Source organism: Panthera pardus, unplaced genomic scaffold (genome assembly GCF_024362965.1).
Source record: "Panthera pardus isolate Hobbes unplaced genomic scaffold, ASM2436296v1 HiC_scaffold_2, whole genome shotgun sequence".
Classification (NCBI taxonomy): Eukaryota; Metazoa; Chordata; class Mammalia; order Carnivora; family Felidae; genus Panthera; species Panthera pardus.
In genome coordinates this window covers 94,412,288-94,438,094 of record NW_026526765.1, presented here as the reverse complement: position 1 = coordinate 94,438,094, position 25,807 = coordinate 94,412,288, and the positions used below count along the sequence as shown (strand labels likewise).

Here is a 25,807-nt window from a genome sequence, read left to right as displayed (position 1 = left end):
ATCTGAGAGGGTCAGGATGGAGAATGGGTGATCTGTTAGTTTTGTCAGTTAGAAAGGCCCTGAAGACCTTAGCAAGGGTAAAGGGTAGTTTGGATAAGCACAAAGTAAATAACATTTTAAAAAATTAATCTTCACCAGCATGGCTTGACTTTACCACTAAAAATTTAGCATAGCTTAAGCATTTGTACATCATATAGGTTATAATGAACAGTAAAATTTGGACTTACTCTTGTATTTATTAATTTTTAAATATTTTATTTGGGGGGGGAGGGGCAGATAGAGAGTGGGACAGAGGATCCAAAGTGGGCTCTGTGCTGACAGCAATAAGCTCAATGTGGGGCTCAAACTCACGAATTTTGAGATCATGACATGAGCCGAAGTCAGATGCTCAGCTGACTGAGCCACCCAGGTGCCCCTGGAGTTACTGTTTTAAATGCAGTGTTTTAAAATTGAGTGGAAAATACAAGTGAATACTATCAAGATTGTGTGCTAATTTTTAATTACTGGGTACCATATAATTGTAATAAACATTCCATGAAAATATTAGAAGTTAATTTTTTATGTCCTTTAAACACTTATGCTCCTTAGAAGTTGTACATTGTGATGTTAGAATAAACTCCGTGACAATGTGCAAAGATAACCCTAATTTATACTGAAGCACAAAGGAAAACAGATGTTTAAATCCTTTCACTCCTTGAGACTTCTCCCACAAATGGTTAGTCAGCACTTCTCTTTTTTAACTTGAAGTTTAGACATTCACATAATTTGTTTACTCTTGAGTCATTTTGGCTGGGTAAGTTGTGTTACAAGCCTCGGAACAAATAATTTTAGCAGTTGAACATGACTGAGTCAGTTCATGTACAGGATGTATTAAAGATCCTGGTCCAAGACACTATGCTTAGCATTTGAGGGGAATGCAAAAGTAAGTGTAGCTTGTAGAAAACAAGGCCGTCAGTTTGTAGAAAAGAGAAGAGGGAAGATTATTCCAGGCTAAGGAAATAATGAGGGAAAACATTGAGGGATAAAGGTGTGTCATATCAACTTTCTGAATATATACTAAGCACCACTGAATTATAAATACATTTTAAAGGGTGAGTTTTGTGATGTGTGAATTAAATCTTGATAGAGTTGTTCTGCTTTAAAAGGTATGTGGCATATATCAGGGAGCAAGTATGAATTAAGGTGACAACATGGGGTCTAGGGACAAAAGGAGATGAGATTGGAGAGAGGTGACAGGTTTGGGGCCAGAGTACTCAGAGGCCTTGGAAACCATGCTAGGAATTTAGGGTTTTATTTTCCAGACGTTAGGAAACCATTGTAAGTTTGTTTTCTTAAAAATTTATAAATATTAACTTATTTATTTCTCCTAACCATCATAAGAAGTAGGAAAGCAGGCACTATTGTTGTTACTGTTTACAGATAGGGGAACCGAAGTGTCTTAGCTGGGATTTGTATACTTAGCTATTATCGTCCTGCCGCCTCTTGGATAGTACTGACTCAGTTGGTATGTACGTGAAGCCGTTGTCAGCAATTTACTCAACAATTAGTAATAAGATTTTTTTAAAAAGTACATACAAGCTTTTACAGTCATTCATGTTAACATGAACTCTTAACTAACATTGCATAAAAAGCTCTTGTCCAATTTGAGACACCTTGTTTTTCTTATACATTTCCAAAAATTCTTTTACTGTGGTAAGAACAGTTTGGGGCACCTGGGTGGCTCAGTCAGTTGGCCATATGGCTTCAGCTCAGGTCATGATCTTGCAGTCCAGTCCATGGGTTCAAGCCCCACGTCAGGCAGAGCCTGGAGCCTGCTTTTAGATTCTATGTCTTCCTCCCTCTCTCTCTCTCTCTCTCTCTCTCTCTCTCTCTCTCTCTCTGCCCCTCCCCCACTTATGCTCTGTCCTCTCTCAAAAATAAATAAACGATAAAAAAATTTTAGGAAAAATAAAAGAAGAGGGTGGGCCCTTAGAGGTTTACTATTCCAACTTACCCGTTTTATGGATGAGGAAGCTAGGACCACACAGAAAAGGTACCTAACTTGGCTAAGATGACACAGTACTTAATGACCAAGCCAGGACAAGAGTGCTGGTCTCTTCACTCAAGGTATTACTCTTCTACCCTATTTAGCTACCTTACATAATTTATAAATTGCATGACTTTTTAAAAGTTTTCACTCCATCTTATAGACTAGAACTTCCTTTTTCAGTATGACAGTTAATTTTTTAATGCCAAGAAACAGATATATAGAAAGTTCAAGTTCAAGGCCTAAGGCCTAAAATAAGAATTCACATATCTCTAGTGACTAAAACTCAGCCTTTCAGAACATCTCCGTTGTGTAAAATGTGATTTGCTTCTTTAAATGTAAATTTAAGTGACCTTATGTATATACATATATCTATATTTATTGACTCTGTATTTTATTTTGAACTGATTCCTAAAGGCACCTCATTGATAGTAATGAAATGAACACTTACACAGCCATGTTAGGCCAGTATTTCCTACATGTCTTAATCCACTGGAATTGGGAAAGAAGACTTTATTCAATAATCTTTTATTCTCTAGTTTTGTATCAGATGTTTTGCTAGGTGCTTAGAAGAAGAGAAAGGGTCACTAACTGACCAGTAATCCCCCACCCTGAGACAATAACTCTAAACATGTAATAACTTTCTATATTTTATTCTGCACAGGCAGTTTTTAATAAAAATGACCTAATATAACATTATTTTTAAGTTTACTTATTTATTTTGAGAGAAAGAGAGAGAGTGAGCAAGCATGCATGTGTGCAAGCAGAGAGATAGAATCCCAAGCAGGCTCTGCACTGTCGGCATGGAGCCCAATGCAGGGTTCGATCCTACAACCCTGAGATCATGACCTGAGCTGAAATCAAGAGTTGAACGCTTACCCAACGGAGCCACCCCGGTGCCCCATAGTATAACATTTTTTAAAAAGTATAATTACGGGGGCACCTGGGTGGCTCAGTTGGTTGAGTGTCCAACTTCAGCTAAGGTTATGATCTCATTGTGAATTCGAGCCCCATATAGGGCTTGCTGCTGTCAGCACTCATTCTGACCCTCCCCCACCCTCACTCTCTCTTTCTCTCTTTCTCAGAAATAAGTAAATACACGTGTGTGTGTGTGTGTGTGTGTGTGTGTGTGTGTGTGTGTGTGTGTGTATGTATGTAATTGTAGAAGCAATGCCTGTTATGGTAGAAAACAAACAGTACAGAGGGCACACAATTGAAAACTAAAAGGCTCTCCCCCTACTCCCCATCATCTCTGGCACAGAACCCTAGCCCTGTGCAGTAGGCAGTCACTCTGAGGGTTCCTTATTTTGTTCTGCTGGTAGTTAACATTACAATGTCTATAAAATATTCTTCCCTCTAATTTTAGATTTATTTACTTTAGACAATATCTGTTGAACTTCTGGCAACAAATACAAAGAAATCATTTATCAATCCAAGACCCTTCCAGTTGTTAAAACTGTTCTTACTTTTACCTTTCCAAAAGGTCCCAACATCTGCCCTGCTGTAATTATCTTGTTCTCTTTCATAGGCTAGTTTACAAATAGAAGGACCCAATAATCAACATTTGTATTATTAGGATTCATGTATATGTTACATCCACATTCACTGGAGAGCTTAAGAAGTATGTAATCCTTAAGGCGCTGGACTATCATAGGGGCTCCTCTTAAGCATCCCTCCTTTAAAATTCTCATTTCTTCCCAGCTTTTTTCACTTCTGTTATTCCCTATAGTTCATGTTTTTCTCTTGAATGCTATTTTCTCTTCTGAGCAGTTTTGAGCATGAGGACTCTCTTTGAGCAGTTTTTTCATGAGGACTCATGGTGGCTACTTTTCTGAGTTCTTCAGAGTCTAAGATAAGCTTTATTTTGTCTTCATATCTGTTTTGGAAGTTTAAATGAATATAAACTTTCAGATTTTAAATGTAAAGGAATTGTTCCCTTCTAGTTTGGCATTCATTGTAGGTAAGGAGTTTGATAGCATCTTATTTTCATCCCTTTGTTAGTAATGTTTTTCCTCTCTTCTCTTGTCTTCTCTTCTCTCTCTCTCTCTCTCTCTCTCTCTCTCTCTCTCTCTCTCTCTGTCTGTCTCTCTGAAGTGTTCAGGATTTTTAATTTATTTTTATTGGTTTTTTTTAAATGTTTACTTATTTATTTTTGAGAGAGAGCACAAGCAGGAGAGGGGCAGAAAGAGAGGAAGACACAGAATCTGAAACAGGCTGCAGGCTCTCAGCTGTCAGTGCAGAGCATGATGCAGGGCTTAAACCCACAAACTGTGAGATCATGACCTGAGCCAAAGTCCGATGCTTAACCGACTGAGCCACCCAGGTACACCTGAAGTGTTCGGGATTTTTAAAAAATTCCTGTCGTTTCTTAAATTTTACCAGTGTGTTTCTAGGTTTAAGTCTTTTATTAATCTTATTCAGCATTTTGTGGAAACTTTCCACTTGAAGATGCATGCCTTATTTCAGTTTAGCAGTAATTTCTTCTATGATATTACTACTTTTGTTGTGTCTGCCTTCTGTACTTCCTATTGGGTGGACTTTAAGCCCTTAGGAACTGGCCTCCATGTTAAAATTATTTGTGTGTATTTTTCATTCCTTGATCTATTCACTGTGCTGAGATATTTCTTTGAATTTATCTTTCAGATTAAAATCTTGGTCCTCCATGGTATCTAATTTTAATCCCGCCTATACAGTGAATTTTTTCAGTTGATCATATTTTTAATTTACAAGATTTTTTTGTTCTCCAGCTGTTCCTTTTTTTGGTGGGCTGTTTTATTTTAAGGCTCCGGTTTCTTAATCTTTCTGAGGCTACCAAATAGAGGTTTTGTTTGTTTTAATTCTGTTCTTTGAATTGTATTTTTATTCATTTCCTTTGTGGTAGTTGTTTTGTTGGTTGTTCTCAGCCCTCGTCTTTCCTACCATTCGTTTTCTTCAACTGTCCTCAAATTTTTCTTTAATTTTGGATGCTGTCCATCTCTCTGAACGGAACACTGCTTCAGGTGCTGTAAACACTGACGTGGCTCAGCAGTTGGGTAGGTCTCTTTGCCTAGCAGATCCCTCCACCGAATCTAAACACTTTCTGGTGACCTAGTGTTTTCACATATGTTGTGACCATTTTTCAGTGTCTAATTTCTAAGTGTACCAGTTCTACTGGTTGCATAGTTTCCACCCAAGTATTATTGCTCTTTCTCTTTTCCTTAGGCATTTGCTTTTTCCAGTTTTTCACTAGATAACATTAAGAAACATATTTGTACACACATTTTTCATACCTCTGTGATAATTTCCACAGCATTAATTCCTAGAGTGAAATTTATGGGTCATGAAAAACTTCTGACAGACGTTGCTAAATTGTGTTTTGGGAGATTGTAACAACTATCAGTCTCACATAAGAATATCCTTTGCACTCTTGACAGTGGTAGATGTTATCATTCTTGTTACTCTCTCTGCTAATTGTATATGTAAGACAGCATTTTATTCCTGTTTGAATTTGCATAATATGTATTTTTATTAGTTTTTGTATGTGTGAATTGACTCTTATCCTTTGCCTATCTCTCTGTTGGAATGTTTACCATTTTGTTTAGCTTTATGAAAGTCCTTTTTTTAGGAATATTAACCCTTTGTTATATGTGTTGCAAATATGTTTGTCAGTTTGTGGTGTTTGCTGTACACATTTTGGTGCTAAGTTTATAACGCCACCTACCTACCTATCCAGAGATTAAATTTCACCTATATCTGTTGGTATGGTTTCTTTTTTTTTACATTAAACTTTTAAATTCATGTAAATTTATTTTGGAATATGGTTTGAGTAGTGGCATACCTGTTGTTGTTTTTTTTTTCCTGAAACAACCAGTTAGCTAGCATGTTTTTTATTGACTGATCATTCATTCTTTCCTCCCTTCCTGATTTGAAACCTCTTCCTTATCATATACTAAATGTTTTATGTGTGTATGTGTGTATCTGCCTAAAAATATCTTCCCAAGAGCACCCTATGGTTCATGAAATTTCTAACCAGACCACTCTGTAACCATACTGTTTCTAGAAAGCACTGAAGCGTAATACTTAAACTATTATATTACATTTTTTTAATGTTTATTTATTTATTGTTGAGGGAGAAAGGACAGAAGCAGGGGAGGGGCAGAGAGAGAGAAGGAGACACAGAATCTGAAGTGGGCTCCAGGCTCTGAGCTGTCAGCATAGAGCCTGCTGTGGGGCTTGAACTCACAAACCATGAGATCATGAACGAACCTGAAATCAGACGATTAACTGACTCAGCCACCCAGGCACCTCATAAACTATTATATTAAAATCTTATTCAGTGCTTGCCTGTTATTCTAATTCTTGAGAACCGAAGACCTTCCCCCCAATATTTGCCTTATCAGAGCATTTTGTTATCAGTTAAAGATTTATTCTTTTTGTCAGCTTGCAACCTGTCAGGAATAAAAGCAACCATGTTAAATGAGGGTGAAACATGATTCTGAAGAATTCAGAGTAGTTTCAGAGATAGGAAACTTTAATCTTGCTTTTTGGTGGGGAGAAATACCAATAAACATTGACAATTGAGATAAATAACAGTATTTGAACTTTGAAGAAATAGCCAAAATGCTCATAAGTTAGCAACATTTCAGAAATTATGTTTTATAGTTACTGATTTTAAAATGGATAAAATTAAAACACTTTCAGTAAAACTAAATGCCACTAATTTCTAAATTCCACTGATTCCTGGAGCAGTTCTCCTAAGGCTCTACATATCTGTGGGGAAAACATTATACTTCATTCTCCCTGCCCAGAACAAGACTCAAGCCCAGAGATGGGTAAGGCTGGATTTCACCATGAATTTCCCCAGCAAGAAAAGGTACCATTATGCTGCTGTATGTAGGTGACATGTGAACTACTGTAGCAAAACTACATTGATGAAGGTGTTTTGCTGAGAAAATAGTTACCAGAATTCACAAAGCTGGTTAGCAGGTCAAACACCTGAAATCTAGGTTTTGCTATTAACTGTATGACCTGGAGTGGCTATTGCTTAATGATTCTCCCCCCTTCCCCCACCTTTTTTAAAGAATCCTTTTGGACTAAATAGACATTTTCCCAAATGTGTTCTGTAGACCATTATTGCCACAGTTGCCTTGGGAGTGGTAGGTGTCCACAGTTAAGAGAGTTAGACAAATGCTAAATAGTAGATACTTTTCTAGAAACTGCACAATGTGTGGTAGAATATTAAAGGATCACAGAAGTCTTACAGGAAAGAAACTCTTACATCTTTTGCACCCATTTCATGACATCCCTAAGAACTATGTTCCATGAAGTCTACTTTAGGAACCTGTATTAGGTGTCAGAGGTTACTAAACATTTGTGATTCTAATAAAAAGTTTTAGCTTATATAGATAAATTATTTCAACATGGTACTTCAATTTGTAGTACCAAATCTTGAGATACTAGGAAAAAGTCTTTAATTCTAGTACTCATAGATATTTAAACACAGCAACACAGAGAAGCATTATTTTCCCTTGTGAGTACCAAAATTCTGGTTTGGAGTGACTGCTCAGAAGGTAGGGTCATAGGTTTCCCTATTTTGGGGGACCTCTGTCCAGTACCTCGGACTCTATCCACTGCTTCTAAAAGGTGCAGTTTAATGTTAGGCACACAGTGTTTCTAGAAGGTACCATTTGATGTTAGGCACTCTTTTATATCCAACACATGTTTTCTTTTGTTTAGTATGATTTCAGTTATTATTGGCTCAAAGTATATAGACCCTTAGGGATCATTTATGTTTATTGTTCACAAAGTAATACTTGGCTTCCTAAAAATGAAATTCAGAGGAAAAATCAAGGTGTTTTTATTTTATTTGTAGGATGGGTGCTGCAGATAATATATATAAAGGGCAGAGTACCTTTATGGAAGAACTGACTGACACAGCAGAAATAATAAGACAGGCCACATCCCAGTCCTTGGTTATCTTGGATGAATTGGGAAGAGGAACAAGCACCCATGATGGAATCGCCATCGCTTATGCTACACTGGAGCATTTTATTAAAGATGTGAGTATCTTGTACACCTTTTTGTATGTGAATGGTACATAGTATCCAAATTGTTTTTCTTCCTCAGCTTCTAAATATTCAAAGTTATCTTTAATTATTATAATTGACTCTATACCTGTAATTCACCATTAAATCACTATACATTGAATTTATATAGATTAGCACTGCATAATGTCTGTAATTCTTTGATGTGTCTTCTTTTGCTGAAGCAAAATAAATCTGGTCAGTAGGATAATGGTCTCCTTGGCAATACTTCCACCCAGAACTGTTTCTTATTATCCTTGGCAAACTAAATCAAGAGCAGAGACCCTGCCTGTCCCCCATCCACCTGCAACCCAATCCTTGAAGAAGACAAAAAGGAGATAGAGACATTTTTACCTGTGAAGTAAATTTTTCAGCAATATCCTACAGGATCTTGAGAGAAGGCCTTTGATCTCTTATCTTTGTATCTTTCTGCTTCACTCCTTCAGTCCATGTCTGTGTTTTCCATAGTGCAGTTCTGAGCATCTCAGTGTGAAATTTTGTGTTGAATTCTCTATCCCTGTCATCTCCCTCAAACTCTCCCCCCCACTTTTTTAAGTTTATTTATTTATTTTGAGAGAGAGAGAGAGAGCAGGGGAGGAGGAGAGAAAGAGGGGAAGAGAGACCAAAGCAGGCTCTGAGCTATGCAGAGCCCAACATAGGACTCAAACTCATGAACCGTAAGATCATGACCTGAGCCGAGATGGATGCTTAACCGACTGAGCCAGCCAGGCACCCCTTCCCTTTATCATTGCTCTCTCTTTCTCTCTCTGTTTGTTTTGGTCTCTCCCTATCTGTCTTCTTTTGACACCTGCCCTGTACCTAGTCTGTTCTAAGATTTTTCTATCTCTGTTTTGTTCTCCACTTTTTAAACACTTTTGTGTCTTTCCTCCATCTTCATCTTTTCCTCTCTTCCTTACATGACCAATACAAGCATATTTTTTATTCCTATTTCTTTGCAAAACATATAATGCAAAAATAAACTCCCCTTTTCTTTAAACTTCTGTGGTCCTCAGTTTTTTGTTTGAACATTCAGTTGGATTACATAATTAATGATGGCATGTTTTCCACTTTAAAATAAGTAATTTTAACTTTTCTTTACAAAAATTCTTTATTTGCAAAAAGAGCTCAAGAACGTTTCTTTAATCATTTTAGAAACTGCATATCACACATTAGTAAAGTCCTATCATTGTCTCCAAAACACATTTTATTTATTTATTTCTGAAACATTAAAAGACATTTTTTTTTCTTAATGTTTATTTATTTATTTATTTTTGAGAGAGGGCATAAGCAGGGAAGAAGCAGAGAGAGGGAGGGAGACATGGAATCTGAAGCAGGCTACAGGCTCTGAGCTATCAGCACAGACCCCAATGCGGGGCTTGAACCCACAAAGTATGAGATCATGACCTGAGCTGAAGTCAGTCGCTCAACCAGCTGAGCCACCCAGGCGCCCCTTATTTTGAAATATATTTTAAACCTTCATTTAAGAGACTTTAGGAATGAATTATGACAGAGTGGATTTGCCACCTCTGAGTTTCATTGTTCCTGCTGTATGGCTGCATATCAGTTAGTATGACTATATAACAAATTACCCCAAGACTAAATGCCTGAAAACAATAATAATCATCTGTTATTTCTCATGATGTCTGGAAGTAAGGAATTTGAGAGTAGCTTAGCTGGGGGGTTATGGCCCAGGGTCTCTCCTGAGGTTGCAGTCAAGTTGTCAGGCAAGGCTGGCATCATCTGAAGGCCTGACTGATGATGGAGGACCTTCTTCCATCGTGGCTCACTCGTTGCTGGCAAACTGGTGCTGGCGGTTCACAAGCGTGAACATGGGGAGGTGAAGAACTTGGTGGCTCTTTTGGGGGCTAGCTACCAAAAGCAGTTTGGCAATATCTTAAAGATCCGTTTAAGAACCCTGGGGAACAAATTATGACAGAATTAAATTTGTCACGTCTCTTCTCATTGCTTTTATAGCAGTTTTTTGACATCTTAAATATTAATGAAGAAAGTGTTATTTTTAGATAAAATTTATGTTAGAGGTAAGTCATTGAAGAGGATTCTTCTGGAGCAAGAATCTCTATGCTTTTTATGGATGAAAATCCTTATTTTCATGGTATCTTTTGATTGCCGACACTGGGAACAGAGATCAGAGAGGAGGAATTAAGAAGCTGTGTGTTTCGGCTGCAAGCTGAAAATGGCCTTGAGGAGAGCTGTGTTGTGACCCAAACCCTTAGGTCTTCTGGTTAGAAATGCCTATCAGCTCAGGGAATGGACATCCTTGAGACAGCTGGTCTGAAGACCCTTCAGGGCAGATTTTAAGAGTGGTTCATCAAAGGAATCCTGCCTTAATAGGTTTTTTTGGGGGGGGCAGGGGGTTGGTTTTTTTGTAATTGTTATAAGAGAGAAGACACATGTTCTGACTTTTAATGAGGTGATTGGCAGATGAATCAGACCTGGAGTTCTTTGATTTAATTACCCTCTTCTGCTAATATTTAGACCAAGATTTGGTGTTAGCTTCTTTTAAGATTTAAGAACTTTGGGATTTCTAGAATACATAATATGTGTGCTTTAAAATAATGCTTATTAAAAATCCACAAATCCATATTAATACTAACAAAACAAAAGTAAACTTTAAAATGATGGGATTAGGGTGAGGAGAAAGAAAAGCTCCTCTTTATAGAATACCAACTAATAAATACAGAGATTTTTTTTAAATCAGCATTTACGAGTCACTGCAATAATAACTCATTCAGGCAGTGATGAGCAATGGATGGTAAAACTTTTGGATGAAAGATTGTTGAGGAAAAGAATATTCACACAATCTCAAAGTACTACTCCACAAGTTATTTATTAATTACAAAGGAGAGGGGTGTTAGTATAGTGAAGAAATTTTCTGGGCACTTGCTTAAACCAAATAAGCAAATTTATCATCCCCAATAATGGGTCAAATTGCCATCATATGCCTCCTGATATGATGTACTGAAAAGAGTACATCACCCACATAAATATGTGTAATATTTCTGGCAGTAAGGTTTAATCTTATTAGGAGGAAACAATCAGCCAAATCCAAATTGAGAGACATTATGCAAAACAACTCCTGGATATTTCAAAAACATTAATGTCATAAAGATGAAAAAGAAAGGCTGGGAACTCTTCTAGATTGATGGAGACTATAGAGACATGACTAAGTGCATGGCATGATCCTTGATTTTTTTTTTTTTTAATACAAAGAACATTTATAAAGAATATTACTGGGACAGTTAGGGAAATTTGTGGACTCATGTTAGATAATAATGATATACCTGTGTTAAATTTCTTGATTGTAATAATTCTGATTAAATCAGTAGGAGAATGTTTTTGTTCTTAGAAGACAGAATTCTTAGTACAGTAAAACCTTGTTTGCAAGCATAATTCATTCCAGAAACATGCTTGTAATCCAAAGCACTTGTATATCAAAGTGAATTTCCCATAAGAAATAATGGAAACTCAGATGATTCGTTCCACAACCTAAAAATATTCATATAAAAATGATTATAATACTGTAATATAATATAAAATAATAAAGAAAATACAAAATATAAAGAAAAATAAGCCAATTAACCTGCACTTATCTTTGAAAACAAGAGAGAGGAGGGTTATTGTGTAGGACGACTTTCACTATCACTAATGAATGTTGACTACAGTGCAGTATTAATAAACTCTTATCATATACTATATTTAATGTAACTGGCAATAAGACAACAGAGGAGAGAGTCTATATCTGCAGACAACCTGACCTAGAATGAAGCAGAGCATTCCTAAGCTTACTCTTATATGGAAAAACAAGAGTGTCCATAGGTGCTTTGAAGTGACAAAAAATAAACTGGTTGTGGCCACTTTCCAGTGTTCTGAAAAATCACTGTGCCAAACACAGTGTCTTGGGACCAAGCATTTGAGCATGGGAGATGATCACCCACAATCATGTAGCAAGAGAGAGAGAGAGAAGATGCACTGGCTCCATGTGATCATGTAACATTGAGTGTCACGTACTACTCATATTGTAAGGCATGGCTCATTGATCAAGTCAGAATTTATTAGAAATGTTTGCTTGTCTTGTAGAACATGTTACTCGCAGTCCAAGATTTTACTGTATGTAGGTAGGGGTGAAGTGTCATGTCTGCAGTTCTCACATGGTTCAGGAAAGAATGTGTGTGTGTGTGTGTGTGTGTGTGTGTGTGTGTGTGTGTGTGTGTGTTATGGCAAAATATTAACAGGTGGTTGTCTAGCTAAAGAAAAACGAACATTCATTGCAATGTTCATGAAGTTTTGAACTTTTTCAAAACTAAATTGAAGAAAAGTTTGAAATAAAATTTAAAAATAAAATAACATTTATTATGTCTTACTGCTTTAGGTGAAATCCTTAACCTTGTTTGTCACCCATTATCCACCAGTTTGTGAATTAGAAAAAAGTTACTTACAACAGGTGGGAAATTATCACATGGGATTCTTGGTCAATGAGGATGAAAGCAAAGAGGATCCAGGTATGAAATAATGCTTGCAGTAAGTAAAACTGGAATGTTTTTGGTTTTCGTATTTGATAACTCGAAAATCATACATACATGAACTTCTTATTAAGTAAAAGCTGTGAATGTTCATTATAAATGACATTTGTCCAAATTCATTTTCTCTAAGCTTCGGGTCAAGGAGAATGTACTTTTATCTTCACAACCTCTGAGTGCTTCTCTGGTCTTTCTTACCTCATTTTACTACAAGAAGAAGATAGGGTCAGGGGCAACGTGTAGGTTTTACTCTTAGATGCATCTCAGGAAAGATACCCTAACCGTCAAGGGTATTAATCACCTTTAGAAATGTCCATTGTGTTTCCCCAAATACCATCCCCAGTATTCTATACTGGACATATGTTTTATCTTAACTTGACAAGGAAACTGAATCTCAGGTAAAGTGGCCAGCCCCTGTGGGCCACTTGGGTGAACTGAGCCTAGAATCAAAAATCTGCTTGCAGGTTCTTTTCTACTCTGTGAAAATGGTATGTGGGGCCTACAGTATTTTACCTACCCTTTCCACTATGTACTAGTGTCGCACGACTGAGACATTTCATGAAAAAGAACATCATTAGCCAATAGAAATAAATTCAAGTGCTGTTAAGTAATGTAGTCAATTTTAGTATAATTTTATTTTCCTGTTCAGTAGTAATTTTTTTAAGCTCCCAACTTTTGGGCCAGTGATGGTTTACACAGTTGCTGCGCTATAATGGAAAATTCATTATCCAAGACACTCCAGAGTCCAAATTTTATTTTGGAAAAGTAATAAAGATGGACCTGAAAAAGAAATCAGGCAGCTGGCCCAAATAAAACAAAGCCCTCGACCTGAGATAAATGTAATGTTAGGCAATCCTTGCCTTTCACCACTACGCAGCCTTGAAAAACACATCATAAATTCTCTCATGGAAGCAGTTTCATGTCTATTAATCTGCATCCAAAATGACAGGAGGAGCTTATAAGCTAAAACCCAGTGGGATAAATAAGAGTTCACCATCAGGGAAGGGTCATTGATAAGCGTTTATGTGAACAGACTACTAAGCCATTATGTTTTGGCATTTTATCCTGTTGATTTAAATGTTTATTCATGAGCATAATTTTAAGCATTAAATAATGCTAAAAGGCTCTGGCTAACAGGCGGTAGACCTCTGCTTCTGGCCTTCACCCATGCCCCCTCCCCATCCATTGCCAAGACTGCTGCTTCCAACTCTTTTTTTCTTTTCTTCCATTTCTCTAAATAATAAGCTGATCTTCCTATCTCTGGGTTCATCACCTTGACACATTACTATTTGGCTTCTCATCATGCTGGATGGGAGTCTGCAGCCTTCCCTGCTTTGACCTTCCACTGTACTCATTCCAGGTGCCTTTGGTCTCATTCCTTTTCATAGTTTTCACTGTTGTTGCCAGTAAGGATTGCTTACTCATGAGCCACGTATGAGGACAAGTGCATTCTCTTTGTCTTGCAGCTTTTTTGTTCTTTGTATTTTTGAAGGTAATAATTGCCTTGTTTTCAGTTCATTCTTCTATTTGAGTCTGTATCTGACTCTTCCTGAACCGTCCAATAGCTTTGTAAAATGCCTCTCCAGGCACTTTTCCAGATGACAGAACTATTGGTTCCACCATTCCTCCTGGAGCCCTTTGTCCTGCTCATCTGAACTGTTTGCTCCCTAGCCCTACTGCACAGCTGTTGTTCTGAGACCTGCCTTTACCAGCATCCTAGGAATTCTCTTATCCCACCTTCTGTGCATTTGATTGCCAGTAAAAGAACACTTGGATTCACAAGGGCTCCACTCACAAGAATGTAAATAATCTCACATTACAGGAACTTCAGAGGAAGAGTGGGCTTCAGCTCCTCTTCTTTGCAATTCTCTAGGCTCTGTTTTCCTGCCTTGTTGGCTTTATCATCAGGCTAGTGACAGGGTGGCTGTGGCTCTTTCATGTATCAAACCCAGAACTGACACTGTCCAAATGACAAAAAGGGACCAGCATTTCCTGTGACTCTTAGGAGCAAGAGAACTTTTCTCATATGCTCACTGGCTTCTCATCATTGTCCCATCTCCTTTTCAGAATTGAATCACATGCTCATTCTTAAACCAGTTCCTAGAAGTGAGAATGGCAAGGATGACTTTGATTAGCCTAGATTAACCAGGATCAATTTTTGGAGCTTGGTATGAGGACATTATCCCTTGAATTAATTCCATATAAAATCAGGGTTTTCTTGGGGTTGGAAAAGATTTTGGATGCCCTACTAATAATACAACTTAAGGAGGTAAATGGAGATTTTGCAGGAATGAAAATGTCTTCAGTATCCCTTCATACTTGATTTATTATTTAGCTAGGAATTTGGGGTTGAAAGTAGCTTTCACTCAAAATGTTGAAGCATTACTCCATTGTCTGATTACTTCCAGTGTTGTTCCTGCTACATTTGTGTTTCATCCATTACCTCTAACCTAACTCCTCTGCTGTCTAAATTAGAGGCCATTGCATAGGTCATCAGTCAAGTGCCCCAAAGGCCTTTTGGGTGGCTTCTAAGATACTGTGTTCTAATTTCCCATAGTGAGGTAGATGAAGCAATTAACTGGTAGTAAGAAACGTGTATTTTTATTCCAGTGTATAAATTCTTGGAAAAGCTACCTAACTTCATCCACCTCTAAATTTTATGAATCTGTCCCAAAAGTGACTTCAGAAACTATTTGATCAGCACACATCTCTTTAATAACGGCCTAGAGAAATTTGGCTTTCAAACAAATTTTAAGTTCCCTTGTAATAAGCAGGGACATGAATTATTACTTTCACTGACTCTAAGCAATGTCACATAAACTTCTCAGTAGTATCCTTTTAGGAAATGGTTATAGCTTATAAGTGAAGTCCCCACCAAGCAGTTTTATCTTTTTAAATTTTTTTTAATATGTGAGATTTATTGTCAAAATGGTTTCCATACAACACCCAGTGCTCATCCCAAAAGATGCCCTCTTCAATACCCATCACCCACCCCCCATCAAACTTCAGTTTGTTCTCAGTTTTTAAGAGTCTCTTATGCTTTGGCTCTCTCCCACTCTAACCTCTTTTTTTTTTCCCCTTCCCCTCCCCCATGGGTTCCTGTTAAGTTTCTCAGGATCCACATAAGAGTGAAAACATATGGTATCTGTCTTTCTCTGTATGGCTTATTTCATTTAGCATCACACTCTCCAGTTCCATCCACGTTGCTACAAAAAGCCATATTTCATTCTTTCTCATTGCCACGTAGTACTCCATTGTGTATATAAACCACAATTTCTTTATCCATTCATCAGTTGATGGACATTTAGGCTCTTTCCATAGTTTGGCTAATGTTGAGAGTGCTGCTGTAAATATTGGGGTACAAGTGCCCCTATGCATCAGTACTCCTGTATCCCTTGGGTAAATTCCTAGCAGCCAAGCACTTTTATTTTTTGTCTTCTCTCCCATCTAGCTCTCTTGCCTCCACATTGCCATCACACACACACACACACACACACACACACACACACACACACACACACTCTTTCCCCTTCTCCTCTCTAAGAGGCGTGAAGGACAGTATTGATGTACAACATAACTATAAAAACTCCCTAATGTGATTATGGAAGAGTGGTCACATTATTTACCTTGATGGTGTGAAAACTACCATAATGAGTACTACGGTAGAGACCAGTATATGATGACAAATTCAGCACCTGTTTGTACTGAGATATGTTAACTTATTTAGAGCAATATAATATTTTATATAATATAGCTATAAAATATATTTTTATTTAAATGTGTTTATATATATTATTTGTAAATCTTTATCTTACTCTAATTTATATATAAACATTAATATATAATTAATATATAATTAATATTTTATATATTTAATATATATTAATATATAATACAGCTATAAAATGTAGAGCTATATTAGATATAAAAAGCATTGTATAGCCATATATATGAAGAAAAAAGCCATCAGCAAAGCAAATTTTAACTATGGGGGTTTTGTGACATTTAGTAGGCTTTCAGGAAAGGATAGGCTGGATGGATGGATGGATGGATGGATGGATGGATGGATGGATGGATAATGAATGGACAGACAGATGAATGACAAGGACTAGCATGGAGGCTAGGTTATGGAGTAGAGGCTGGAGGTAGGGACTTTAGTTAGCACTAAGCCAGTGGAAGTGATAAAGACTTTTTTGTCTTAAGGATGAGAAGAGTTTGCTTTTTTGAATGCCTGCTGCTGTTTACTTCACTTGTGGTCATGTGAGCAGCAAAGAGTAACAAAAAAGTACTCAGGTTAGCAGGCACTGGTTTCTTCATGTTTCTTTCCTAGTCTATTTCCACCCACCTCCTCACCTGCTCTTTGTGTTCCTTGAGTTTTATTTGGAGTCAAAAGGTATTCTTAGTGCTTTGTAATGAGAATTTTAGTCTGTATTCCTGAGAGTGCCAGCATTCTTTCCACCTCCCACTTTCAGCCTTAGAACAGTGTTATTTGTTGCTGAATTCTTCCAGGAGGTTAAAGAATATTCCATTATCCTTTTTCTTGGTTATGCTTTTTAGTTGTTAGCTGATAAAAGAATAAAGCATACACATTTCTCAAATGACATAATGTATGAGAAAAAGCTCTTGATAAACTTACAATAAGTTTTAGTAAACATAGGGTCTCAGAAATCATTAAAAATCTGGTTCATTTTGGGCATTTTGGCAACACAGTGCAAATTAGATTGAATTTCATAATAAAAGCTGCATAATCTTGAGGTGCTTTAGAGTTATCAAAGATTAAACTGTGCAGCTTTATCTTTATATTATTGTACTTTATTATATCCCAGTTCTTTAGAAGTTTTTAATTTATGTGCATGTATTTGTGTGGTAGACTGGGTTCCTCAGGGAGCAGATTCTGAGATTTCTGTGCCAGGTGTTGATTGGGAGTGCTCTCATGATCAACACCTGAGGGCTGGATTGGGTAGGACCGGGCTGGCTTCAGCCACCCTTATAGAGAGCTGTGAGATGGGATTGGTCCATCAGAGTTACCTCAACCTGGGGAGAGGGAGTGTGACCTTTCTACTCCTTATTAGTTAGCTGTTGTCACATAACAAACATATTGTCGTGGGTTACCCCACAGCATAGCTTAAAACAGTAAACATTTATCATCTGATCATTTCTCTGGGTCAGGAATCCAGGGACAGCTAAGATGGACACTTCAACCTCATGGTTTCTCACAAGACTATTATCAAGGTTGGCTAGGTCACTCATCACTTCAAGGTTTGACTGGGGGAGTTTACTTCCCAGACCTCTTACATGACTGCTGGCAAGCATAGAAAATCTACTTTCAAGTTTACTCATGTGGCTCTTGGTCAGAGACATCATTTTCTTTCCACGTGGGCTTCTTCATAAGGCAGCCCACCATATGGCATTTGGCTTCTCTCAGAGCAAATAAGCAAGAAACTGAAAGTGCCCAGGACAGAGGCCACACGGTCTTTTGTAATCTAATCTTAGAAATGACAACGCATGGGGCGCCTGGGTGGCTCAGTCAGTTAAGCGTCCAACTTTGGCTCAGGTCATAATCTCACAGTTCATGGGTTCGAGCCCCACGTCGGGCTCTGTGCTGATAGCTCGGAGCCTGGAGCCTGCTTTGGATTCTGTGTCTCCCTCTCTGTCTGCCCCTCCCTTGCTCATGCTCTGTGTCTGTCTCTCAATAATAAATAAGAGTTAAAAAAAAAAAAGAAATGACAACACATCATTTTTACCATGTTTTGTTCATTAGAAGTAAGTCATTAGGTTCTGCCCACCCTCAAGGGCATAGAATGACACAAGGGCATGAGCACCAGGAGGCAGGGTTCTTTGGTGGCCACCTTAGAAGCTGTCTGCCAACCCCCATAGCTACCTATTGAGGTGCAGGCTACCCTAGAAAGGACATGACCTCAGGTGAAGCAGGTCTGGGACTGAGCTGAGGTGACTCCCAAAAAGGGGATATAGCTGAAGATTGTGGGCTAACAACTTCCCTGACAGCTGGGGCAATAAACCCTTTAGTCCTAAGTGTGAGCTGAGTGGTACTGAATAATATTCACTTGAATATAGAACTCTTAGTTAACCCAGTATATTTAATAAACTGGAATTTCTCAGTCTTGTTATTAAACTGTGTAACATGTTGTATTTCTTTATGTGTTTTTTGCTGTTTTGTTTTTAGCATTCTTAGAAATATCTCTTATGTATTTTACTTTGCAGAGTGTATTACATACAAGACCATTTAGCGAGCACATTCTTTTACTGAAAAAACTTTTTTCGTCTCTTTTAAAGGAGAAATTATATTGTACTATGTATCAGAATTATTCTCTTTCTGATAATAGCAGTAGAGTCCAAATTTTTTAGCCAGCAGCGTAAAATGAAATAAATCTTTACCTTACCCCAAAGCATTGTTAAAAACCCTTTTAGGTGGGGGCACGTGACTGGCTCAGTTGGTAGAGCATGTGACTCTTGACCTCCAGTTTGTAAACTCGAGACCCATGATGAGTGTAGAGATCACTTAAAAACAAAATCTTAAAAAAAAAAAAAGACAAAAAACAAAAACGCTTTTAGGCGAGCTTTTGGGTGTTTCTTTTTCAGATTGCAAATTTTAATTGAAGTTGTAAGAACTTATAGGTCTTATTTAATCTTCTGCTTTCAACTTTCAGGCATGGTTTCCTTTATCTCTCTTTTTTTTTTTTTTTTTTTTTAATTTGTAGGTGAAGAACAAGTCCCTGATTTTGTCACATTTCTTTATCAAATAACCAGAGGAATTGCAGCAAGGAGTTATGGACTAAATGTGGCTAAACTAGCAGATGTTCCTGAAGAAATTTTAAAGAAAGCAGCTAGCAAGTCAAAAGAATTAGAAGGATTAGTAAATATGAAAAGGTCAGAATGATTGTGTTACAGTTTTTGGTTCATAAACCTTCCAAATTGTCCAGCAGGAAGAGGATTGTCCTGTAAATGAACATAAGGTTTACCTTTAAACATCTCTTCAAATATTCTGAAACATTTAATTACAATAAAATGAAAACAGATCTCTGAAAAGCTCATGTGAATTTAGTCCGCCTTCTCTGCTCAGATCTTTATCTGTTGAGTTGCTAAATTGGTTTTTCAGTGATTTTTCTAAAGAACTAAGTTAACTCTTTACTGTGTGCCAACATGTTAGTTGCTTAAAACATTCAGTTACACAGCAAATTACTAAAAGAAACGACATTTAAAACCTTTAGAGTACTTCTTCTATTCTTATATTGCATTCAGAAATTAAGAATTCTGTCAGGACATGAATGAAAATAATAGTATCATAGAACTACGTAATTGTAGTCAGTATCCCCATGTCACTTCTTTTGTGACAAGATTTTCATTCTAAACTGCCTTCTTTCTGTCACCTAGACTGTTTATGTGAATGTATTCTACTTTTTACCCTTGATATCCAGCCAGTATATAGTCAGTGTATTAACTAATCTTAATATAAATAAATATACTTTGGAAAGAAGATATTCCTAGGAAAATATCCTATTAAAAATAATAAATTGTACCTTTTTTCCCCCAAATACAAGATTTTGTTATAAAAGGACATAAGCTCTTTCTTCATACATCTCCTTCCCCAGCCCTGTACTAGGTGGAGAGTCTGATCTGCCTGGGACAAGACATTACTGCCCTGGCATGAGGGAACAGACTGTTGGCCAAATAGAAAATCTTGTCTGGTCACCATACTATAAGAAACATTTTTAGTCCTGGAAATCATAACCAAATTTAAATATTGAAATAGTAATACCTAATATTAGTTAAACAGTTGCCAACTTGTGTACTACAGTGTAGTTGTGCAGCCAACTCCTCCAGGTCCTTTCTCTTGTGGTTCTGCCGTGGCACTCTACGCTTTGCAATGGTAAATGGTGGTTGACCAAGTCCAAAGTGCTGGAATAGTTTAAATGACATGCAGCTTCTTCTGTTGACACTCTCTTTTGGATCATTTCCACAATGCCCAATTAGAACAGTAATTATTTATTATGAGAGTTTAAAGATAAGCCCTTAGTTCTCTGCAAAGTCCAAGAAAAATTATTTTATTATCTTTTATTATTTTTCTTTTTCCCTGGAGAAACTAGAATAAAACTTTACTACAAAGGGATATATATGCAAGGAGGCAATAAAATATGATAGTTTATACTTACTGCTGCTATATATCCTATATAATAGCAAGAGCAATAAAATTCACAGACTATAATAGTTTAACCCTTCCAACTACTGTGTAATATTTTGAAATCTATAATCTGGACAAGATAGAGAATTGTCAGAAGAGGTTGCATTGGGGTGGAATCATTTATTAGGGTGCATTGGGGGGATCATTTATTAGGACACTATTTTCATTATTTTACCTTTTACTGAAAGTGTTTATCACATCACTTCCATTGGCAAGATCAGAGAAACCAAAGGGAATCTTGTGCATTTGTGTAGCTTTGTTAGAGTAGCTAATATTTATTGAATGCTTGCCATGCACAGAAACAAGTCTAAGCAGTCATTTGCAGCAGCCTAGACACAGTGCCAGTTACTATTCTTACTGCTTTACATACCTTAACTGAATCCTTACGACAGCCTTGTGAGGTAGGTACTGTCATTATTCCCATACGGTAGTTTGGGAAAACGAGGCCAAGCAAGGGTGGGAAATCAACCAGGAAACCAGGGTCCCATAACTATTCAGTGGCGGAGCAGTGACTGGAACTCAGGTACTCTGGCTCCAGACCCTAAACATTTACCTGGCAGTTCTTCTACAGAAAAATTATGTCTGTGTTCTGTTGGCATTCTCTTTTTTTTTTTTTTTTTTAATTTTTTTTTTAACGTTTTATTTATTTTTGAGACAGAGAGAGACAGAGCATGAACGGGGGAGGGGCAGAGAGAGAGGGAGACACAGAATCAGAAGCAGGCTCCAGGCTCTGAGCCATCAGCCCAGAGCCCGACTCGGGGCTCGAACTCACGGACCGCGAGATCGTGACCTGAGCTGAAGTCGGACGATTAACCGACTGAGCCAACCAGGCGCCCCGGCATTCTCCTCTTTCAATAGCTAGCTTTACGTTATAAAATCGGTTTTACTTTTCATCCTGTGAGCATAGCCTGTGGCCTGAGTTAGAACAAGCTGGGCTCTCCCCTCCTTGGAGGCAGTAGTGGCGGTCAGCAGCCTGAGTCCTTGATTATAACAGCGTCACTAGAAGGCTGGCGCTGGCACAACTTCCTAACCCCAGAGCCCTGCCTGGTATTCCAAAGTCATAGACCTTTTATAGCTTGCAGTGAGATGTATTGTCCCCCAACAAGTTCATTTATAAAATAAATCATGTTTTATTTTCTCTCCAGGAAAAGGCTAAAGTGTTTTGCAAAGTTATGGGTGATAAATGATGCAAAAGGCCTGCAAAAGTGGAGAGACGAGTTTGACGTGGAAGAAATTTCAGGCTTCTCATCTTGATGAAAACGAAGACTACACTTGTGAACAAAACATGGAGAGTTAAAAATGCCATCTGTACAAAACAACCGTCCAGTAACAGCCTATCTTTGTGTGATGTGAGCATAAAATCAGAACTATGGTATATTCCCATTGGAAATAGGCCTTTTGTGTAGAAAGTCTATGCCAGGTTCTTGTCATGCTGTCTTACAAAAGTATAAACAGTTTTGAATATTAAGACTTCTGTTCTATCATTAGAAAACTTCATGAACAGTAAGCTTCACATAAAATCACACCTCCTAAATGAAACCTAACATGGTAAAATACAGTTCACGAACTTTCAGAGAGTGACATAAAAATTTAATTCATATTTTTCTTTGTTCCAGTTCAGATTAATTTGCAGCTGAGTGAGATGTCTAGCAGAAGTGTACCTTTCCATTTAACTAAAATAATTTTATAATGCTACCAGTTTATTCACTATGAGCATAAGAATTTTTGATAAGAAATAGAAAAGATCATCAGGCTTTTAGAAAGTAGAGCACAGAAGGAATAAGATGATATGAAATTTGAAAAGTTAAATACTGTCACAGTTTTAAGCAATTTAGAAATTGTTGGATGAAATTATTTGTCATGCATTCAGGTAATAAACATTTAATGAATACTTGCTATAAATTTTGATTTTTTGTTTGTTGAATTTTGGGGTTCTCCACTGTTTGGCAGTTGGTACTTTTTAGGTTTAGTTATGGAACCAAGGTTGCTTCTCCCACCATATACACAGAACTGAACTTAGTGATTTGGGATCTCTCTGTTAATCAGTATAGAAAGTGTATCATCTCCCCAGAATCAAAGTATTTAGCTTTGTTGATACTTGACAGCACTGCCTCCTTGCACGTTTAGGGTGACATGTGTTCGACTGAGTCCCTGAGTTTTTCACAGCACTTACAACCTGGCTTCTCATATCCATGTGTTTTTTGTTTCTAAGTATATGATCTTGCACGAAGGCTCTCCGTTCTGTTTCCCACCCATTTATTATTCCTACTTGTTAAATGTCTTCCCCGCATTTGGCAGACATATTTCTAATTCCTTCTTTAGTTTATTTCTTACAGTGGCCCTCACAATGACCCCTGGACCCAGAAGTCATTATAGTCTCCCCAAGCTGAGGAGTGGTTGGTTGCTACACTTTTGAGTCACTCACATTTTAGCCCCCTGGTTCCCAGCCTTTTTGAAGTTAGAATATGATACCATTTGATTGATTCCATAATCCCTTCAGAAATATTAACACAGTGAAATTCTCAAGAATGTCTCAAAACAGAGTTTATTGGAATTTACTATCTAAATTTTAAAAAGAACAATACTTTTTAAATAGTATTTGACTACTCAATAGGATTTTGAATGTTTCATAATCTTTCTAACAAGATTTTCAAGGTAGTGCTATAACCTTACTGGCAGGCCAGCAAGAAAAGGAGATGGATCCAGGAAGAATCCCATGCCTGAGGGAGCTGCAGGGACCAGCAATCACTGGTAATGTCCAGATGGATATTTCGGGCCATCTCTGGCTTGGCCAGACCAGCATCAACATTTAAGCAGGTATGGGCTCCAGGAGCAGTGTGTCCCAGGCAGTGGCAGTACACAGGGTCTGGAAGGTGACAATGTGGATTATTGCAAGGTAGATTCTTGATATCAGCTGGCCAGCCAGTTTGCAAGAGGCCTGCTCCAAGTTTGGGAGAAGGCCAGCACTGCTGAACTGCATTTCCAGATGAGGCCCATTCCTAATCAGGTTACTGAAGGGAAAGCTGTGGCAGAGTCCCAGTCATGAAGACTGTACAGATGCCATGAAGATTGTCAGGAAAAATGCAATTGATTGGGTACATACTCCAGATACCAGACTTACGGGTACAATTCTAATGTCCTCCAGATACTAGCTTCATTTCCTTTCGATACATACCCAGCACTAGAATTGCTGGATCATGTGGTAGTTCTGTTTTTAATTTTTTTTTTTTAAGTTGATTTATTTACTTTGGGAGAGAGCATGTGAGTGCAGGCTTGAGTGGGGAAGAGGCAGAGAGAGGGGGAGAGAGAGAATCCCAAGCAGACTCTGTACTGTCCGCATGGAGCTGGGCTCAAAATCATGAAGTATGAGATCATGACCTGAGCTGAAATCAAGACTCAGATGCCTAACTGATTGAGTTACCCAGGCGTCCCTCTGTTTTTAATATTTTGAGAAACCTCAGTACTGTTTTGCATAATGGCTGTACCAGCTTATATTCCTACCAATAGTGTACAAGAGTTCACTTTTCCCTACGTCCTCACCAATGCTTGTTATTGCTCATCTTTTTTATAATAACCATTTTAACAGGTATAAAGTGATACCTTATTGTAGTTTTCATTTCTATTTCCCTGATGATTACAGTCAATTTTAGAACATTATCATTACTCTAAAAAAGAAACCTGTACCCATTAGCAGTCTCTCTTCTTTCCTCCCCAAAATCCTTAGTTCTAGATAGCCATTAATCTGCTTTCTGTCACTACAGATTTTCCTCTTTTGGACATTTATTATGAATGGAATCATACCATATATGGAATCTTTTGTATCTGGCTTTCATTTAGCATATTGTTTTCAACGTTCATTCATGTGGTAGCATGCAACAGTGTCTTATTCTTTTTTATTATTGAAAACTGTTTTGCTTTATACTGCATTTTATTTATTCATCAGCTGATGCATATTTGGGTCGTTTCCATTCTTTGGCTTTATGAGTAATTCTGCTATGAATGTTCATGTACAGTTTTTATGTAGTAAGACAGAATTTTTTAATGTAATTTTTTTTTTTTTTTACTTTTTAATTTTTTTTGTAAGAGAGAGAGAGAGCCCGAAAGCCCGTGTGGGCAGGGGAGGAGCAGAGAGGGAGGGAGAATCCCAAGCAAGCTCCATGCTCAGCATAGAGCTCAGGAACCATGAGATCATGACCTGAGCCGAAATCAGAAGTCGGACACTCAACCTAGTGAGCCACCCAGGTGCCCCAACACAGGATTGTCTTTTTAAAGCCCCCCCCACCAGAAAATTATGTGCAGGCAGGTTGGCGAGCCACTAGTCTTGGTGATTACAGTTGACTAAATGATATTTTTCATTGGATTGACAAGTATATGCTCCCTCTCTCCTTGGGGCATATACTGTAGACTCCCCAATAAGTGTTTGTTGAAAGAGAAGGAAAAACCAAACCCTTCCAGATTAGAAACTCAAGGAAAAGACTCTTTTCACAATCGAGGCACCATTTTACTAAGGGGTCAAGATCCATAAGAAAGTATACTATATCTTAATATCTTAAAAAAAAAAAAATTATTCTGGCAGTTCATTTAAGTTTGAGCCTGTTGTCATGGTTGTAGTGGTAATGGGGCTGGTGAAACAGTGCCCACTGCATGAATTCCAGAGTAAAGGCTAGATTGAAATCCAATGTGGTACACAAATTAATGTTGACCTTTACTAAGTTCCAAGATCAATATTAATTACTGCTGGGCTATGTAATTATAAAAGTGCTGTTTGATGTTTCACACCAAGGATATGGGTAGAGAGAGAAAGGAGCTTGAATTAATACCATCTGTGGTTTCTAACTTTATAATTAAGGTGAATTCCTCTTTGGAACATTGTGCAGTTAGTATATATGATTATTGTTAGGTTTATTATGCCCCGAGACGTATTACCATTACAAGGATATCCTTTCTGGTTTGGTTCGGACAGTATTGGTCTATACCTTTT

The 25,807-nt window shown here is 37.6% G+C and overlaps 1 protein-coding gene across 1 annotated transcript in view; it reads left to right on the top strand.

The window, feature by feature from the left end:
• The window catches only part of MSH3 (mutS homolog 3), a 187,898-nt gene extending 165,170 nt beyond the window's left edge, over positions 1 to 22,728 (top strand). The window contains exons 21-24 of the mRNA XM_053907239.1: positions 7,878 to 8,064; positions 12,479 to 12,608; positions 19,346 to 19,514; positions 21,972 to 22,728. Of these exons, the coding sequence (XP_053763214.1) occupies positions 7,878 to 8,064; positions 12,479 to 12,608; positions 19,346 to 19,514; positions 21,972 to 22,080 (595 nt within the window). The 3' untranslated portion in view covers positions 22,081 to 22,728. The remainder of the gene's footprint in view (positions 1 to 7,877; positions 8,065 to 12,478; positions 12,609 to 19,345; positions 19,515 to 21,971) is intronic.
• The last annotated feature ends 3,079 nt before the right edge of the window (positions 22,729 to 25,807 follow it).